This window comes from Odocoileus virginianus, chromosome 6 (assembly GCF_023699985.2).
Source record: "Odocoileus virginianus isolate 20LAN1187 ecotype Illinois chromosome 6, Ovbor_1.2, whole genome shotgun sequence".
NCBI lineage: Eukaryota > Metazoa > Chordata > Mammalia > Artiodactyla > Cervidae > Odocoileus > Odocoileus virginianus.
The window spans coordinates 68151288-68164379 of NC_069679.1; the positions used below are offsets into that span (position 1 = coordinate 68151288).

At 40.8% G+C, this 13092-nt stretch overlaps 1 protein-coding gene across 3 annotated transcripts in view; it reads right to left on the minus strand.

Annotated features, from left to right (window-relative positions):
• DCAF5 (DDB1 and CUL4 associated factor 5) overlaps window positions 1-13092 on the minus strand; it is a 92537-nt gene that overhangs the window by 29626 nt on the left and 49819 nt on the right. For all 3 annotated transcript variants that reach the window (XM_020889756.2, XM_020889755.2, XM_020889757.2), the window contains exon 6: window positions 12153-12366. In XM_020889756.2, the coding sequence (XP_020745415.1) occupies window positions 12153-12366 (214 nt within the window). The remainder of the gene's footprint in view (window positions 1-12152; window positions 12367-13092) is intronic.

The following is a 13092-nucleotide window of genomic DNA, read 5'->3' on the forward strand; positions in this document are numbered from 1 at the left end:
AGGATAAAGCAAAGAGCAAAGATAAAGCTATGGTACTCATGTCGTTTTAACAGAAAGCGGAAGCACGGGTAACTCACTCCTTCATACCCGGCTCATGCCTTACTGCTTAGTGTACCTGATCGCCAAGTGCCAGTATCCATCTCTCTCTAGCTAAAGTATTCTCCAAGGCCCAGGAGGCTGCAGGCTGCTCTAGGGAACGAACCTCCTTGGGAGCAGGTTCCTACAATGACTCAAGGAAGCTGGCACATCAGTATTCCATCTACCTTGTTCCCAGGTAGAATAGCCTGAAGTGTGTGTCCGAAAGGATTTCCTGGTGGCTCAGTGCTAAAGAATCCACCTACCAATGCAGGACAAGCAGTAGATGTGGGTTCGATCCCTGGGTTGGGAAGATCCCCTGGAGGAGGAAATGGCAACCACTCCAGTATTCTTGCCTAGAAAATGCCATGGACAGAAGCGCCTGGCGGGCTAAGGCCACAGGGTCATAAGAGTCAGACACAAGTGAGTATGCACACATGTCATGTGTTCTATACCCCTTCCCCTCAGGATCAAACTTCAACTGCCCACAGTTGTAGCTGGCTCACTAAATCATCCTTCCTCTTCCTATTTCTCTTTTTCACTCCTGTGATATTTCCTGCATTTCCAAATAAACTACTTGTATTTGATATCTGAACCCAGATTAAGACACATAGGGGAGCGGGGACAGAACACAGAAGAACTGTGCACTAATAATTTATATATAAAATACATGTATTACTCAACAGCTCATCATTTCATGTTCTGTGTTTAAAAGAGGCTATAAAACTTCACACAGAGAATTCCCTCTACCCTGTGCCCACCCCCATACTTTCCCCAAACTAAACAAACAAAAAATAAATATTAAAAAAGGAGTGAGCCGAGGCTGGGCTTTTCAGAGGTTTTACTATTAACACATCACTGCGAAGGATCAGTGCTTCCCTCCTCTGTTCAACTATTCACCAGGGAAAGCCATGACAAGTTAAAGGGGACTTCCAGACAGAATGCTGACTCAGAAGATTGCCTTAGAAGGAAGAAAACTCCCGCGGAGCTAAGGCCTCTTGGATTTAATATGACAGCTCCAGAAATACAGAGAAAATGAGCACAACGTACAGGCTTCCTCTCAGGGATAAGGGCAATTCCTGACCCTTTTTTCCTCTTGCAACCACCACAAGGGAACAGTTCGGGATAATTTCCAAGGAGGGGGTCTTGACCCACTGCTGTCTAGTCAGACCGTTTAAGTGTTCACACACACTAGAATCACATAACTGCCCTGAGGAATTCATTTATGGCATTTCTTGCTTGTCTGCTGGGCCCCTTCCAACATTAAAAGTTGGCTGCCTGGGATACTGCTGACTGTGGGAGAGTAAAATAAAAATGAGTTCATCCATTTATTCATCAAACAAATATTTATTGAATGTCTACTATGTGTTGGGCACTGTCCCAGGGAAAGGAACACAGTACTGATCAAAAAAGACCCTGTCCCTACCTTCATGTGAGTTACATTTTATTGGGTGGGAAGAGGAAAAGAATTTTATGCATATATACTGGAGAGTGAACAGGGGAAAAAAAGTTTAAATATATATATATGTAATATGTCCAGTAACAGTGTTACAGAGAAAAACAGCAGCTTAGAGCATATAGGGAGTGCTGGGGATGGTTAGTGCCATTTTATATAGGGTGGTCACAGAAGGCCTCTCTGATAAAACAGCATTTTGAGCACAGCCTCAAAGGAAATGAGGGAGCAAGTTATGTGGATATCTGGGAGAGGAACATTCTAGGAGAAAGGCTAGAGCCCTGGGCTATTTTAAAATACAAGGAAGCCAAGAGATCTGTTTCTTCTCTTTTCCCTTCCTCCCTTACTTTCTGTCTCTTTTTTTCTTTCTCTCCCTCCCATCCTCCTTCCCTTTCTTTCTCTGTTTAAAGCTCTGCAAAAATAAGCATCATTTCAAGTGTGCTGAGTCCAGAGATACATTTAACATCATTAGAGCAGTTGGAAAGATCCCTTTCCTCCCAGGTTGAGGGAGGGTGAAGCCTCTGACTGAGGGGTGAGTGACAAATTAAAAACTCAATTCCCATGAGTGTCTCACCTTGTATCCTAACACAGACATATAGGGCAGGGTTCCAAAGGCGAAACAATGTTTTTAGGGAACCCGTTTTTTAGGCAATAGAAGTCCCACTTCCGAAAATGCTGAGGTATGGGGGTGGGAGACCCACAGGCTACTTCAGATCAGCGAGTAGAAGACATACTCAGTTTTAACTTGGCTTTGTGGGTTAAGACAGGTGATACCAATGCAAAAATGAGCATAAGTTCTTGTGTGGATGCACACCATCCATAATCCTTCTCAGCTGGCCACAAAGCTTAAAGGTTGGCTGCACTTTAACCTCATCTCTTACTGTTTATTCATTTCACATCCCAAGAGGAAAGCCTGGTTACTGATCTTAATGCAACCCAGTCATCTTAAGCAGAGTTAACCTGAGGCCAGTGCATTTTATCTAACCCACTGTCAGTATGGAGATACTAATTTGTTCAAGCATACAAGAGCAACAATTGTTCCTCCTAATAGGTTCAAGGAACCACCAGCATGACCACCATCACCACCAACCACCCCACCCAAATCACCATATTAGCACTCTGTCACTATTTTATTCACCCACATGTCCTCTGTCAATCTATTAACCTTTAGAGAAAACAGGCACTCACAAAATACCCCCTTTTTTGGTAGACTGCCATAATGCCCTCCAACAACTCCTGCCCCTTTCTTCATCTTTTAGCATTCTCAGACCGAGCCTACAAACCATGCATGCTCTCAAGAAAGACTTTTTCCTACGTGCAAAGGCATTTTGCTAGTTGAACTCCCAGAGAGGCCCATGCCTCTAAATATAAAGACCACTTTGGTAGAGTGACCTAAATCACAAGTAATTGTTAGTAACTTGAAAGTTCAAAGAAGGATCTAAATATGACCTGCCATGGCAAAAATGCCTACTAAATAGAAGCTTACTGGGAAAAAAATTATTTACTAGCCATCTTCAAGCAAAGCAATAGTTTCTTTTTCCCTAACATCTTTATTTAAGCCTTAATGGTATGGAAAACAAACTTATGGTGACCAAAGGGGAAATGTGGTGGAGGGATAAATCAGAAGCCTTGGATGAACACACACACACTACTATTTATAAGACAGAGAATCAACAAGGACCTCCTGTATAGCACAGGGAACTCTACTCAATATTGTGTGACAACCTATAAGAGAAAAGAGAATCTAAAAAAGAATGAATATATGTATATGCATAACTGAATCACTTTGCTGTACACCTGAAACTATTACAACATTGTAAATCAACTATACTTTAATAAAATTAAAAAAAAGAAAATGCATCAGTAAAAAATTTAAAAATAAATAAATCTTAATGGTTAAACAAACCAAATAAAGGGACAAATTTGGAATATAGATAACTCCCTATCAATCATATTTTAAGGTCTCCCTGGGTTTAGAAACAAAAAAAACCCAAAAAACAAAAAAGCCCCCCTCTTCACACCCACCAAAATCTACATTAAAGAGAGGAAAAAGTTCTAGAAGGCAGGAGGAACAGACCATCTACCTGATACACTCCAAAAATAACCCAAAATACGTCTTAGGTTCTTTACTAACACAGAAATCTCTTTCTGCTCAATTTCTCTGCCCTACTTCTCTCTCCAAGTGTACACACACACACACACACACACACACACACACACGATGTGTATGTTTAAGTGTAAAGTGTGTGCATACATGTGTTTGCACAGTATTTTATATTCCCCAATATCTGCTAATGCTGGGAGTGGTTGGGGGTAGGAGGAGAAGGGGATGACAGAGGATGAGATGGCTGGATGGCATCACCAACTCGATGGGCATGAGTCTGAGTAAACTCTGGGAGTTGGTGATGGATAGGGAGGCCTGGCGTGCTGAGATTCATGGGGTCAGGAACAGTCGGACACGACTGAGCGATTGAACTGAACTGAACTGAACTGAATATCTGCTAATGGAGAAAGAAACATCAGTCAGCTACTATTCACTGAGTACTGATCAGTTTACACAGTTCTAAGGTTCTTCCCATAATAATCGATTAATTGTTTCTCCAGTAAATGGCATCCCTGTCTAATTAACTGTATTGACTAGGACAGAAAAACCAGATGGCTCTCTGGCCTGGATCAGCAAGAGCAGAGAAACTGCTACTAACATTTAAATCAAACACAGTTCTCATTTCTCCTTGACCTTTGACAGAAAGGGAAAAAAATGTGACTGAACAATTCTGTGATGTGCTCTCTATGAGATTATTTTCAGTAAAAGGCTTGCCTATTAGTATATAATATACCTTTGATCATATCATTTATACTGAGTGCCTGCCACAAATACCATCTAAAGCAAACGAGAAAATTTTTCTTTGGAAACGGCCAAAGCCATAGGTTTATGTGATTTTATTTGGTAAGAGAAAATAGAGGTCTGTTGGCTCCCAACAAAAGCAAACAAATATGCATACTCATAAGATTAACACTATTTTTTGCATGTGAAGTGATATGATTTTTACTTCTTTGGATCATTTGCCATGTCAGCTCCACTAGGCTCCTGGAATTCTTTGGTTTATTAAAGTAACTAACGTTTATGGGTTCTGAGTAGGAAAAATTCTATTAACAAAGAAACGTTCCATAAAGACAGCCAATAACTGTGAAATAATCAGTAAGAAAGAAATTTTTTAAAAAAGCTCTAATAACAGCTGCTTGTAACAAAGTAGCCTAAATTACTTAAAGATGAATCTTTGGCAAAACTCTTTTGGAAACCTGGGCAAGAAGATGCATCATCAACCAAATGGCCTTCAGCAATCAATTTCTCTTCTGTGGTAAAGCTACTTAATGTAAACTATACAAGGAGAAAAGGGCAAGTAGGCAGGTTATACTCTGTCTCCATTATTAACATCTACCAGTGATTTCCAAGTGGAGCCCAGACTTCTAGTCAGGAACTATACGTTAAAGGAACACTATCATGCTGTGTTAGCGGATCATATCAATTCCATTTGTTCCTAAGAAGAAATCAGGTCACCTAGTGTTCCTTTTCAGTTTAACAATTAAAAACTAGACCATATCTAGTAGGTCTGCATATACCCCAAAACCTTCTAAGCTTTCTAAGTTCTACATCAGCAAATGAACCAAAAGATGGTTTAATCCTTGAGTTAAACCTTAATTCAGGATTGCTAATACTTGAAACCCCTAGTTTTCAGGAATTCCATAAACTCCTTAACATTATATGCAAAACTATGTGCGTATGTACATTTTTCTGAAATGAGTGTTCAAAGCTTTCAGACTTTCAAAGAGGCTCAGGATTAGAAAAGAATTATAAATGGCTGATTTAACAAGTTATTTTCATGTTACGTTCTCTTTACAGAATAAAGTTTCCTAAAATATTCACCTAAAAAATACATACAATAAGGAATTCCTCGGCCACAATATTCTGTGTTCATCTTTTTCTCATCAGCCCATGGAAAAGGCTATATCACCACTTGATTTGAAAACACAGGTGGCAGCATGCCTATGAAGAAGAGGGTACATCACAGACAAGGGACTGAGTCTAGGCCTGGTTCAGCTACTGACTAGATCTGCAGTTTCAAATCACTCTAGACCTTAGTGTCACATGGGGATCAAACCTGTTCAACAACACCCAAAGGTCACTGGGAGGATTAGTATGACATGAAAGCACTTTTGAAGCTAAAGTGCCAAAAATGTGTGTGTGCATGCTCAGTTGCTCAGTCATGTACCACTCTTTGCAATCCCATGGACTACAGCCCACCAGGTTCCTCTGTCCACAGAATTCCTCAGTCTAGAATACTAGAGTGGGTTGTCATTTCCTCCTCTAGGGGATCTTCCTGACTCAGGGACTGAATCTGCATCTCCTGTATTGGCAGGCAGGTTCTTTACCACTGTGCCACCTGGAAAGCCCAAAGGGCTAAAAATATATGACACAAAAGAAAGGCAAGAAGAAGGAAAAGCTGACACAAAACAAGTCAAAGGAGACAGAACCCAAGAGTTGAATCTCCCCTGTTAAAAGGGTGCCTTTATTTCAACTGCAGGGGAACATATAGCACACTAGGCCCCCAAGTGAGCTTAATCAGAGTTTCTATTGTTGCTGTTGTTTAGTCGCTCAGTCGTGTCTGACTGTTTGCGATCCCTGCAACACGCTAGGCTCCTGTCCCTCACTGCATGGAATTATTAGGGAAAAAGAAAAAAAGCAAAGCTGTAACTCTCTAGGTTGCCTTACTGGCCTGGATCGCACTTCCTGCAAATTCCTATACCTCTGCTATGCCCATACAGTGTCAACACAGAAAGGTTGAGTGGTGATGTAACGTCTGAGGCCAAGCCAGGTATACAAGGCTGTTTTGTTGGCTTCACAGGGTACAAGTCAGAAGATGAGATATGATGATTTAATTGTCATGATTTTAGGGGTTCTGCCATCTATCAAGTTCAAAAGACCTGTGTGAATGATACCAATGTTCAGACACTCAAGGGCTCAGCCCTTTCAAGAAAACTTTATTCCCTCTCCCACTTTCAGCAAGATGTAGGGACTATTAGCTCAGGTGTTAAATGAGACTAAAGCAAGAGAAGATATTTGAATTACCACACTGTCCATCTCCAAGCCACACAAACCCATTAGCCTGAAAGACTTATTTCCCAGAAGCCTGAGCTACTCCGCTGGACTCTAGCAATCTAGGGCAAGAACCATTTAAGGAATTGTGAAAGAAAAGGGACAAAAGCTGAGCGCTGTCTTAAAAGTGAGTGCCAGAAAAGCTAGCAGGTGGAAAACTGGCGTTCTCTTTTCACCCTGTTAAGAGACTGACTCACCAAGTATACAGAGGGGAGTGTGAAGCTTGGGAGACAGGATGTACCTAGTCAGGCTTCAGGGAGAAAAGGGAAACAGACAGACAAAAATCCAAGTGTGGCACAAAAGCAAGGAGGAGAATCCTTTAGATTCAGGCAGCCTCCAGAGGAAGGAATGCTATTTGCTGTTTTACTGAAAGATTCTTCATTACACTGCAAAACTGGAAGATAGGCTGCCTTAAAAAACAAAAAAAGTTAAGGCTTTATTTGGGGCTAATTGTTCCTGTAGATGCCCAACCAATCTGATGTCACTTATATCACCTTATCTGATGACAGAAGTTATCAAATTTGAATAATAAGATTGTGCTTACTCACTCAGTTGTGTCCAACTCTTTGCAACCCCATGGACTGTAGCCTACCAGGCTCTTCTGTCCATGGGGATTCTCCAGGCAAGAATACTGGAGCAGGTAGCCACGCCCTTCTCCAGGGGATCTAACCAACCCAAGGATTGAAACCAGGTCTCCTGCATTGCAGGCAGATTCTTTATCGTTTGAGCCACCAGGGAAGCCCTATACTATTATTATTTTATATATAGCAATAAATAAACCGTCTATCTTTAGCCAAAAGTGGGGGTGACAGAGTATACACAGGGCTTTGAATGAAAGTCTGAAAGAGGCAGTCACGTAAATGTGTCTACCACAGCATCTGGCACACAGTAGGTGCTCAGTAAATATCTATCTTCTTGTTTTATAAGACGGAAGGGGGAAAGGGCATGAAGTTAGGACAGGTTCGGTAGGAAACAGGAAAAATGGATGTTTTCCTGCTGAAGCAGAGGTTTGAAACTTGTGGCTCTAGCATAGAACAGGTGTTATGGTGCACCTGTTCATTTAATTCATACAATAAAGTATGAATTTTCTGCAATACTTAGAAATCAAGAAACTTCACATCAGTTTGTCAGTCAGTTCAGTCGCTCAGTCGCGTCCGACTCTGAGACCTCATGGATTGCAGCACGCCAGGCCTCCCTGTCCATCACCAACTCCCAGAGTTTACTCCAATTCAAGTCCATTGAGTCGGTGATGCCATCCAACCATCTCATCCTCTGTCGTTACCTTCTCCTCCCACCTTCAATCTTTCCCAGCATCAGGGTCTTTTCAAATGAGTCAGTTCTTCACATCAGGTGGTCAAAATATTGGAGTTTCAGCTTTAACATCAGTCCTTCCAATGAATATTCAGGACTGATCTCCTTCAGGATGGACTGGTTGGATCTCCTTGCAGTCCAAGGGACTCTCAAGAGTCTTCTCCAACACTACAATTCAAAAGCATCAATTCTTCAGTGCTCAACTTTCTTTATAGTCCAACTCTCACATCCATACATGACTACTGGAAAAAACAGAGCTCTGACTAGAGGGACAGAAAAGGAAAGATATACCCATTTGAATGCAGAGTTCCAAAGAATAGCAAACAAAGATAAGAAAGCCTTTGTCAGTGATCAATGCAAAGAAATAGAGGAAAACAACAAAATGGGAAAGACTAGAGAGCTCTTCAAGAAAATTAGAGATACCAAGGGAACATGTCATGCAAAGATGGGCACAATAAAGGACAGAAACATCATATAACACATCTTTACTTCTGGTTTCTCTTGAAAAAAACCAAAGGCCCTCTTGGCCACAATAGGCTGAAGTTGAGTCAAAGCTTCATTTACATGGCATTCACTTAGATTTAGGGAGGGTAAATCTAAGTCATGGCTATAGTCCCCACCACTCACTACTGCTTACTTCTAGCCCAACTCATTTGTCTTTGCTGCTTGCCTTGCTTCTGTTGGCATTAAATTTTGACCTTCTTACAGAGAAAAGGAGCCTCTATTGAGAGCTCAAAAAACTGGGTTCTAGTCCTACTCAAACTTGTATGTCTTAACTTGTTTTAACTTAACTCTCTAAGCCTGTTTTCTCATCTGTAAAAGGCCCTCCTAGGGGTTGTACAAAATCTCTAAAAGCTCTATAATTAGAATTGATCCACAATGGTGGCAATGAGCATGCAGAAGACATAAAACACTATTCAGTTTTACACTTTATTCCAAGTCCAAGATCTTGAAAAGTTAGTTTCATTCTGGGCCTAATGAATTACCTAGTGAACCTAGGATAGTCTAATAAGAAATACAGACTCTCTTGCATAATGTTTTGATTTGGGTGGACTGCGTAATCTCATTGTAATGAAAAGCCAGAAGACTGTCTCAGATAGATAAGTCACTCACTGCCTTTCCTGACCGTGTTCATTCCTATTATGGAAATTCTCAGATTCCTCTCTGGGATGGTTACTTACCCAGCCTATGACTAAATGAAGAGTTGCAGAGCACAGAACCTCAGGCTGTGGGAGTTCTCAAAGTATACAAGAACAAGATCAAATATAAAGACCTGATGTAAGGAAAGAGTAGGCTTTGGAATTTGAAAGCAGCTAAAAAGATCCTGTTTGAACTAGTCAGAGTATCAGTCCTACAGATCATACAGTAACTACGGCAGCCGCTGCTTCAGCCCAAAGTGTATAAATGCAGAGCCCATAAATCACCTTTGAGAGACATGTTTCAGAAATGAGACAATAATTTTGGCCTCCTGTGTAACACTTAGAAGTATAAGCTCAGCTGATTTAGTTTCACTGAAAATCCATTATTTAATCATCCTCCTAAAGCTCCTGGATGTTGAGCAAGAAAACAGGTATTATCAGTCCTGACTTACAGTTAGACAAGCCTTAGGCCTAGAAAGCTAAAAACCACACACTGACTAAAATACTAAAGATTCACTTCAACAAATATTTGTTGTGCTGTCAGTACAGCAGGCACTGGCGACAAGATAATGATGGGTTAGCGACACTGCTCAGTCCCTGAGGGGTGAAGAAAGAGCCACACGTGAATCTCTCACGTGAATCTCACTCCCTAGGTTACACACTCTGGTAATCTACATGAGGACTACAAATAGAGTTTAACTCCGAAATGGATCTGAAGCAAGGTTCAGTGACTTCCCATCCTCCTCTATCCATGGCGAACCACTTAGCCCATCCAAAAAACAGTCTAGTTTGTCAGAAAGGATACATTACCCACAAACTCTTCCCATAAGACATACATAACCATCAAATCTGAATAGAGAAAATCAAAAGCCATCCAACGTTTTTATCAGTATATATAACCCGAAAGGCAAAAAGCACTGCATCCTGTCAATGTAGATAACCAGGACCACCACAAAATAACTCATGTGTTTCTGACTATGGAAATACCTGTACTTGACCCAGGAATTGAACCGGGGTCTCCTGCATTGCAGGCAGATTCTTTACCTAACTAAGCTATCAGGGAAGCCCACTTGTCCCTATGTATCTCATAACTGTAACTTAGGTCAAAAGTTCTCACCTGGGGCAATTCTCCACCCAGGAGATAAACTGGCAATGTCTGGAGACATTTTTGGTTGTTTGGGGGAAAGCTGGGAGAGATAACACTGGCACCTAGCGGGGAGAGGCCAGGAATGCTGCTAACTATCCTAGAATGCACAGGACAGCGCCTCACAGTGAAGAATTATCTGACCAACATGTGGACAGTGCCAAGCTGGAGAAATCACGGCCTAGGTGCTCTTACATCGGTTCAAGGACTCCATGCAGATAGGTTCCGGCTGCTAACACAGGAACCGACAGAAAACACAGCACCCATTCTCCTTCACCTCTCTTCTCCTTTTCCTCAGGCCCTGTGTCTCCAGTAATAAAACCTAATAAACCACTTCATGAAGTAGTGCCTGCTCTTTATTGCTCAATGAAATAAAATTCACATGCATATGAGGTTGACAGAAGATGGAAAATCAACAAAAGCAAGGAAGAAAGGTAGAGAGGGAGGGAGGAGGCGCTTGGTTGTCATTTCCACAGCTAAATGAAATTAAATCAACCATCTGCAGAGCAGAAAGCTACCTGTTCTATCAAGAGTCAGTTCATCTCTAGAAACTGCTTCTTTCCACCCAAGAAACAAACTGCCTAATAAAAACTAAGTCTATCAAGAACTGTGGTCTCTCAAGGGAAATTTATCACTTATATAACTGAGGCCACCTAGTGGTTTTTAGTGTAGATCACAGCTAAGTAGGCCCTGACTTGAATATAAATTCTGAATTTAGACATATATTCTCTATTTACAAAACGGGAAATCCCTAGTCTGGGCCACTTAGAAGATATTCTCAGCTTCTTTAACAAGCAACTCTAATTAAAAAGCCTTATTGTGTTCCTACTACATATGCTAATCTTTAAGCTATGATGTTGGAGAGCCTCTAGCAACCTCAGCTAGGGAGAAAAATCCTAGCTACTGCTTTCAAAAAATAAGATCTTCACAAGTTCTCAAATAACTACTTCTTTTATGCCCCTTGCCCACAAATAACTTTAAAGCAATGGAATACAGCATGTGAGAATTTTGACATATAATTCTGACATAGCTGATGGATCCAAAGAGAATACGAAGAATTAGCAAGAAACTAAGGTTTCTTTTTCCAATCTAGATGTGCAACAGCAATAAGATTTGTTGTTTCAGAAGAATAAGAAAAAAAAAAAAGAAGAATAAAAAAAACATTATTTGATCAATCTTTCTTTATATTTGTCTTTATTTAAACTTGGTTACTCAGACCAGTCCAACTGGTCCATTCACTGACAATCACTTCAGCACTTCTAAGGCCAAGATTGACAAGGTATAGGTATGTTTTTAAACTGCCAGCTCTAAGTCAACATCAGTATTTCGACTCCCAGTAAGACTGTGAAAAGGCAGGAAACTTCACAGCTTCGGTTCTCCTTCCCAGTTGTGGTGCTGGTTATATAAAGGAGGGAGTCAGCATCTGGCTTCCTCTCAAAGTTGCACAGCCCATTTCATCCAAGAAAAAGATGCCACCCAAAAGGGCTATTCAGGATGTATGTCTCTTAGCTGGTACCCACGGTGTTTCACTGATACCAAAAAAAAAAAAAAGTATCCTTTTTGGCAGGCTAATTTTCTATGGACTTCCTCCTCTCTTCTGAAATGACACACTCTTAGAATCTTAAAATCTCTTCACAAACTTGGCAGATGAAGGTTGCTCAGAACTATATTGTGGTTTATGATGTGTACCTCATATTATCCAAAGGCAACTCTGATGAAGAAACTCACTATTAAGCTGGAATTTCTCCAGACACTTACTATTTCCCTTCAACTGTTTCTACCTGACATTGGCTAAAGGGAAATAAAGACCAGTACAGAAAGAACAATCTGAGAGGAAAGCATGAATCTGGGATGCAGGAGGCAGAAGGCACGTACCTGGTCACGATCTCCTGCAAAACAGCAGCTTTTCATGGTGCAAGAGTTGAAATAACCCTGATTGTCAAACTGGAACACAGGCAGGCGGGAGTGGATGTCATAGAGCACAGGGGGCAGGCGACGCCTCAGGGCCAGGAGCTGGGTCCCATTACTGTTGAATCGCACACTCATGGCACTTTGGAGGGACAGGTTGCCCCCATACCGCAGGAGAGAACTGGAAGGCAGAAAGCACAAGGATCTGGCATGAGGCAAGCAGGATGAGCGTCGGCAAAAAAAACACTGCATTTCATAACCAGGACCTCCCGTCAGGCTTGCACATCAGAATTCTGGCAGAAAGGTATTTCTACACAGTGGGCTAGAAGGTAATAAAAAGGACAGAGAAGAACTTGGCAGTTCCTCTCTTCAATCTCCAAAAGCTGAAGTACCAGTAAGTTCATAGGAATAGGATACAACAAGCATCTTGAATGAAAAGACATATTAAAATGATTAGTTCTTTTATTTACCTGAGCTACATAAGCAAATAGTTACTTGTCAAGACCCTGGGAAGTCAGTGGTGTCCACTCTAACTGATCATCATGGATGGTATTTAAGAAATATATCTGTCTTTTGAATTAGAGACACAGAAACCATCAGCCAGAAAAACAAGATACTTTAGTTTATTCTGGATTTTTAAAAATAATAATCACTTTATTGCTTATGCACTTATTTTTTAATTTTCAATCTGTTCAGAGAATTTTTATATTCCATATGGCATAACTGAAGAATAAACATTAAATAAAAATTTAAAATTAAATACAGAGCCAGCAGTAACAACAATTACAAAAGCAGGATGACTTGCTTCCCTTTACAATTCCCAATGAGTTTATATTTAGCTTTAAAATATACTTTGACTAATACATATAATTCCATTTATCCAGCTTCTACTAGAGACTGGCATATT